Source organism: Puntigrus tetrazona, chromosome 7 (genome assembly GCF_018831695.1).
Source record: "Puntigrus tetrazona isolate hp1 chromosome 7, ASM1883169v1, whole genome shotgun sequence".
Lineage (NCBI taxonomy): Eukaryota > Metazoa > Chordata > Actinopteri > Cypriniformes > Cyprinidae > Puntigrus > Puntigrus tetrazona.
In genome coordinates, this window is record NC_056705.1 from 41,685,105 (window position 1) to 41,692,604 (window position 7,500).

At 43.1% G+C, this 7,500-nt stretch overlaps 1 protein-coding gene across 1 annotated transcript in view; it reads left to right on the forward strand.

Annotated features, from left to right (window-relative positions):
• Positions 1 to 7,500, forward strand: part of LOC122348901 (receptor-type tyrosine-protein phosphatase S) — an 819,186-nt gene that overhangs the window by 805,201 nt on the left and 6,485 nt on the right. The window contains 4 exon segments of the mRNA XM_043244791.1: positions 119 to 256; positions 258 to 280; positions 1,476 to 1,588; positions 5,137 to 5,234. Coding sequence (XP_043100726.1) covers positions 119 to 256; positions 258 to 280; positions 1,476 to 1,588; positions 5,137 to 5,234 — 372 coding nt within the window.

Below are 7,500 nucleotides of genomic sequence, written 5' to 3' on the forward strand. Positions count from 1 at the left end.
CAAAACGTTTCTGCTGCTCTCAGTTCATTGAAACGCACTGCTTTAAATACAGTTTCTTCTCTTCATACAAACCCAGGGACACAAACAAAAACATGTGGTGGTGTTTTTTTTCATGCAGATGCTGTACGCGGCGAGTCCGTACTCCGATCCGGTGATGTTTGCCGATATCGACCCGCAGCCCATAATCGATGAAGAGGAGGGTCTGATCTGGGTGGTGGGGCCCGTGCTAGCTGTCATCTTCATCATCTGCATCGTCCATCGCCATCCTGCTGTACAAGAGGTAGAAACCGTGGAGAAACACACACTCAATAACTGTTACGCCACATTTTATGTGTGACTTATTTCTGACGTCAGTATTATTGAGATGCTGTTGTAGTTTTGTTCATGTTTTGGATTTCACTTCTTATATACAGTTTTTACCCTATAGATAAATAAAGAGAGAGAGAGACTCAAGCAAAAAATAAGAAGCTTTAGCATTATGCAAGTGACTTCCTTTCTGAGTTATTAGGTGAAAGATTGTAAAAGCAATCTGATCATCAGAATAACTGATGAATTATTCACAAAAAGAGCAGGAACATGTGTTAAGAAAGTAAATTAAATCAATTTGGATTTAATGTTGAACTGTGTGTGTGTGTGTGTGTGTGTGTGTGTGTGTGTGTGTGTGCGTGCTTTCTGCAGTTATGCATTGTAAGTATCAGTTTGATAATCTGTGGCACTCATTTGAATATAGACTGATCTGATCATCTGCTGTAAATTACAGTCAGGCATTGAGCTGAACACTTCTCATGATGAGGTCCTTCATATATCCAGGGTTATTCGATGTCTTCTGATGGCAGATTTATTTGTTAATCACAGAATCAATGTCACGGGCTCATGCACACAGCTCATAGTGTAATATTACAATGTCAACAACACGACACCCTACCCGTGATGCACCAATCCAGAGCAAACTAACAGAAACAAGAGAGATGTCGAGCCATGTACACAGAATACATGTGCTACACATCAGGACTAAAACAGATCCTTAGGCCTGGAAAAATCAGCTTCGATCAAGTAAACCATTACATTTTAACAGATATTCACATGGAAAGCAGCTATTTTCTCAAGTCATTTTATATTTTAAATATATGTTGAAAACACAAAAAATGACTATAAGATCAAATAAATCCAGTTAAGAGCAGTGGATATGTATTAAAACGACGGATCAAGCGAAAAATAACGGATGTAAAGCGAGTGTCATCAGCTGTGATGAGGAGATCTGTGTTTGTGTAGTGTACTAACCCTCTGTTCTCCCTCCCTCGCTTCCACTGGAGCAGTCAACCAGACAGGTGAGAGCATGCAGGAGAGCTGTAACTGAGACAGAACGTGTCACATTTGAATGCCCATCACAAGCTTGTGAGCCCGACCTCTTAAAGTGCTGTTCTGATAGTCCAAACACAGTTTTGTCCTGAAGTATGTGATGCATTTCTTTTCAGGAAAAGGGCAGAGTCAGAGGCCAGGAAAGGCAGTCTGCCCAGCGGTAAAGAAATGCCCTCCCATCACCCCACAGACCCCGTGGAGTTACGCCGCCTGAACTTCCAGACTCCCGGTAAGAGCTGCCAACCTCCATCCTCCTCATCCTCACCAAACACAAACCATCAGCCAGCTTCCTCTGTCAGAAACAGGTGTCCTAGGAAACTTAAAAGATTTTGATTCCAACCCTTTTCAATGAAGTGAAGATTCTAGATGTAGCTGTGCTTGAATTATGAGGCACGTGACAAATGCTTCCCAACTTTGGTGCCCTCAACAGTGCATATTTTGGATGGCTCCATTATTTGACATGCCCAGCTTTAAGGGTCTGATGAGTTGAATGCGGTGTGTTTGATTAGAGATGTGCATTTGTGGGGGAACACTGGGATCAGAATTGGGAAAGCCTAGGCTAGAAGTTCCAAAGCCAAGCCAAGACAACATTCATAGGCACCCTAAAGACTTGAAGGCTTCTCCAAATCCATTCAGCAATATTGTGTTAGCTTAATTTTGGCCAAATGTTATGGCAGCATTGCTGCCGCACAATGCATTGTGACAATCTCAGTAAAGATGTCATCCATAAGCAGAAAAAATGTTGATTACAAGGTCTATTCAATTGTGTGGCACTGCCCTGTGTGAAATACTTTAAATCAGTGACTCAGGATGATCAGTTTAAGATACTGCCTATGTAGACAACAAGGCATCTCAGTAGATTCGGAAACATGCCGGTGGTCAGCTTGTAGAAAGCTCAGAAACTTGAATGAGTCAGTGGACACAAACAGACCTGTGTGTAGAAAGGTCAAAGCAGTGCTCAGCATATTAGAGCTTTAATGGGAGTCTCTGTAAACCATATTGAGCCAGAAATACAGAGACACACCTCTTGAGGAATTGCACAGGACAGGTGGCTTCGGACAGACGGAAGGGCAGGAGATCCTCTGGACTCCGGGCCTGCAGCTTTACAGCTGACCCAAAGCTCTCGCAACACATTCATAACAGCTCAGTGAGTTTACCTGAAGAGCGAGGGCTAGGGCCAGCCAAAGCCAGCTGAAGAAAACCATAAATATATATATATTCAAGCCAGTGGCTTTCAAAACCTCTGCTGGTGATTGTATATTCACACACTCACACACACATGTAGGTGGGCGTTGTGTTTGAAAGCAGTGGAGTGTGAGCGAGCCGTAGAGGAATGTGGGAATTGTCGAAAGCGGTGAATGCCTGCTCCTCCTGACCTTGGTGAACAAGGTGAAGTGCGCTCGGTTCTAGAGTGCGGCCAGCCGTGAAGACCTATAGATTTATTTTCTGAGGGGCAGAACAGCAGTGACAACAGTTGCTCCATTAGTTTCTCAGAGGAGAACCTGGGTGCCAGGGAGACCAGCTCTAAACACACTGAACCAGAGTCCATCTGTCTGTCTGTCAGAAACAGCTGGACTGCGAGAACAAGACAGATGGACTGAGGGGAAACTGTTCACCTTTCTGATAAAACGGCTCAGACCAGCTTTTGCTATCAAGCTACGGCTGGTTGTGTGAACTGATTAGTCTAGCCGTTACAAGTTTGTATTCTGATTGCTCGACTTCTGTTCAGACTAGTTCTCAACACTCAGTCTTAACATAGCGGCTGTGTTTATGCATCTGGCTTCTGGCTGGTCTTTGATGGCTTTAAAAGGGATTGGGGCACCAGTCAGACTGGGAGGCCAACCAGCCAAACCCCAAAACTCACTTCCCACGCAATACAATTCATAGTTCAGCAAGCTTATTCTGAGGAATGACATTGCCAAGCAAAACCGTTAAAGCTCCACTGGTTGTTGTATATTTTTCGAAGGGATCAGGTTTAGGCTTTTGAAAGAAGGCAAGCATGACCATGGCATTTGGGAAGTGTGCATTAATGAACACCTGTTTACCTAACAGTAGAAAAACAACTTTAAACCATTCTAAGCTGGTTAGCTGGTCTTAGCAGGCCACTAGCCCGGTTTGCATGAGTCACGACTAAATAGTAAACTATTTAGTGGTTTTGGGCGCTCGTCAAGAGGTCAGCCTGGGAGACTAGCTAAAGCGAGCCCAGTCAAACCATCTCAGGCTGGTTCAGGCTTGGTTTTCTTCTTGAACAGTTCCTCGAGTGCCCAAAGGATTGTTAATGTTGCCGCTGAACTCGATTTTCATCCTTGCCCAGCAGCTCCGTTCTTTGTGATATTTGGCAGAGACGCGAACGCGGCCGGGATCGCATTCACGTGTCAGGTTTGCATTGCAACACGGTTTCGAGAGTGATGTTCCATGCACTCAATCCTCTCAGCGGCTCTTTATTAGCAGACTCGCGCCCCTCTTTCGCAAACAGCCTCTTAGAGAAGCTTTGCATCCTCCATTTTCCCTTCAGGCAGCTCGAACGCAGCTCTCGACAGCTGAAGATCCCTCTCTTCAGCGAGAACGGCCTCTGCATTAGCCCTCCTCTTCAAACCCTTGATGCCGTCGATGCGGTCACTTCCCCCTCCCCTCCTCCCCATCTCAATTTTCATCTTGAGGGTGCTTGATGTCGCTCCGATGCGTTTCTCTGCGAATGGCAGTTTCATTGTCACCGCGGCTGGTAATGGGTCTTGAGAGGCGGTGGATGGCAGCTCTCTCTCCTGCTGCCTCCATTAGCTAATGCCCTCTTCTATCAGCCCAGAGATGAAAGAACCGCAGCACCACGTCCAAGCGCACGGCCTCTTTTTCGCGGCACGCGAGGCTGTTGTTATGCAAACCGGTTATCAGAGAGCAGCTTCTGCTGCTCGACTATTCAAAAGTCCTCTGCAGTGCAAACACAAACTCTCTCGCAGACACGCGCCTTCTTTGCGGATTTCACTGCTGAAGCCCCTAGAGAACAGACAAACATGCGCATGATAAACATGCACGCCATCTTCTCTGTCCTTGTTACATTTGTGTGTCTTTTTCTTTTCTCGGTTTCCCTACCGAACGTGTTATCCTCATTTCCGCATGTTTGTCAGTCCGTTAGCCGTTAGCATGTGTGAATTAGTATTTACTAACAAATGAAAGTAGCGATGGAGTCGTGAGCGTCGCTTTGCGAACTGTCATTTCAGACTGTGTTTCTACTGCCTCTTTTTTAATTCGATAGCGACCGATCACCACATTTGCTTGTTTTAACGTCAGCTAGTATGATTTATCCCGTCCCCTTTTCCTTTGCAGGTTCAGCCACATCGGTTTACCCAGTAACCTCCATTTGTCAAGTTAGTCGTTCTTGTTTCTACATATGCCACTGTGTCTGTTCATTTCCTTCACTTCCTCTCTGGACTGACTCATTTATTTACGCGTTCATCTCCTCACAGGTTTGATATGTTGCATCCTTTAGACTCATCGCCGGCTCAAACTTTAATATCCAGCCCCTAACGTTCTACTCTATTCCATCTTTCCACCATGTTTCCCGCCATGTTAACGCTTGCGGACGAATAACATTCCTCTCTTCATTAGGAATGCTCTGTGCGGCTTCTGTGTCATTCTCTTCGAGCATGTGGCTGCTTCGTTCAATCATACAGGCCGAATAAAAACCTCACATCCTCCATCCTCTATTATACCCATCTCTCGGCGTAGGCTCTGGTGCTCTAGCGCTAACGCTGGGACTCTTTGTTTGTCTCCTGTCTGCAGGGATGGCCAGTCACCCTCCCATTCCGGTCATGGAGCTGGCCGATCACATCGAACGCCTGAAAGCAAATGACAACTTGAAGTTTTCGCAGGAGTATGAGGTAATGGTCAGCTATTTCGTTACATTCTGCATGAAAAGAGCTGTTTTTGTCTCCACTTTTTTGACTGCAAGCCCTTTGTTGTAAGAGGAACACATTTGAAGGTGCCCGAGATATTTCTGCGGCTTCTGGGCAAATAACAAAGCTGCTCATTTTCAGACGTCATTATAATAATAATAATTCAAGAACGGCATGTATACACTCTTTTTTATTATTACATAATTATTTTTTTTCTGGACATTTCATTACCATTTCTACCAAGTAAGAATTTCTGCAATTCTAATTCTTAATTGAAATTAAAAGCAACTGATTACATTAAGAAACACGTTTGATTTTTAGTTGTTTCGTTTATTTTAAGCCTTGTTTTAAATGATTTTAATCCATTTTGTGTGCCCCTTGGATGTATGTTGAGGCCTGGGTGAGAATCGCTGATTTAAATTACTGTGTTTTGTGGTTTTCTTATATAAATGCAAATTATATCATCAGCATAGTAATTTGAAAGTGTGTGAGTATTTGCTTTGTCTGATTTGGGGATCGACTTCTCCAGAATGGTTTGAGATGATCCAGAGAGTATCTTGAGTCACATGATCAGCGTCACTTATTTATACTTGATTAGTCACCTAGAAACGAGAATTCTTATTGGAGGAGGCACCTCTTAACTTATAAATGTTGCCTGCCCTTTCTAGAAAACAGCAACTAAACATTAATACACTTGGAAATAAATCACATACCCAGATATCATGACCTGCTCCTGGCTTTTTTATTAAATCCATCAGCTAGATCGTTTTATGAGCTGAGCAAAACAACAAGCACGAAGATGCTTAACAAATGATGTTTATAATAAGTGGACATGGCAACCTCTTAAAAGCATGCTCTGCAACGCAGTCTTACAAGCATAAAGAAGATGGCTCTGTTGATGACGGTTTAGTTAAAATCGCTAAACATAACAAAGGCCAGATTTACTAAACGGGGGAAAATTAGAGTGCATTTCCGTGAAAGTGCCAATGGGAGGGAAAATTCTATGGTGATTTACTGACAAGGTGCAGATTAAAGAACACAGACGCATCATCTCATTTCCATAATGACCAGCCCAATCTACCAAGAGCAGCGTCAATTACTGCCTGCTTTAAGACATGCTTTTTTGGGCATAAAATAATGCCTCAGATACCTGTGAAATGATGAGTTCAAATCTCAGTCAATCACATTATATGATTCATTTAAATACTCTGCTCTCATAAATGTACCGATCGAAACTCCAGAGTGGCAAAAATAACCCGCTAATTCCCACTGCGTGTGAATCCTGAGCCAAATGAGGGTTTGCACAAGCTGATAGTCAATCTGGCCCCAAGTCTGATAATATTTCTAAAATGACATAATATAGTATTACAAACAATACCAACACAAAAATAGAGGTTGTCAGAATGTTTGTATGATTGTCATGATGTCAGTCAAGAGGGAATTGTGGCCTTTATATACATTTAGTGGATTCACTACCGTATGCACTTCTCACTCCTGGAAATATCACTGATTTGATGTGAACTGAATTGAAACCTAGCATTTAAATATGATTTATATGAAAATATGAAAACTTTGGTAACACTTTTGCAATAAGGTTAATTAATTAACGTGAAGTAAGAATGAGCAATACTTCTGCAGCATTTATTAAACGTAATGTTAATTTCAACATTTACTAATGCATTATTAAAGTCAAATGTTATGTTAGTTAACTTGACTGTGAATTAACGTGTATTTTCATTAACTAATATTAACAAAGATTAATAAATGATGAATATAATGAATGTGATGTTAATGAATAGATTATTGAACCTTATTGTAAAGAGATACCAAAACATTCATCTTCAAATGCCAGGTTTTCAATTATTTTGGAAAAAAAATGTTTAGAATTTCCAGTGGTATGAAAGTGAACATGTGACTGTTTTCGAACATTATCACTGTAAGACAAGCATCGCCATGACTGGATTAAAAACAATCACCCTGGCAACCGCAGGGTTTTGTGCGCGTGCGGACGGCCTGATGAACGCCATCATATCCGACGGCTGTCAGTCACCGCGTTTCTGGAAGTAATCTCCTTATCTCAGCCGGCGAGAGCACGAGTCGGTTTGGTGATGTGTTTTGGGCCCTGGCCCGCGGCCCTCGAGCATGAGGTCAGCCGTGGAGCTCGGCCAAAACGCCTGCCAGGCCTGAGCTGGTTCTGAGAACAGAAAGACATTTCAGCAGCACAAAGAAGCGGGCGAGTTCACGAGCCGTG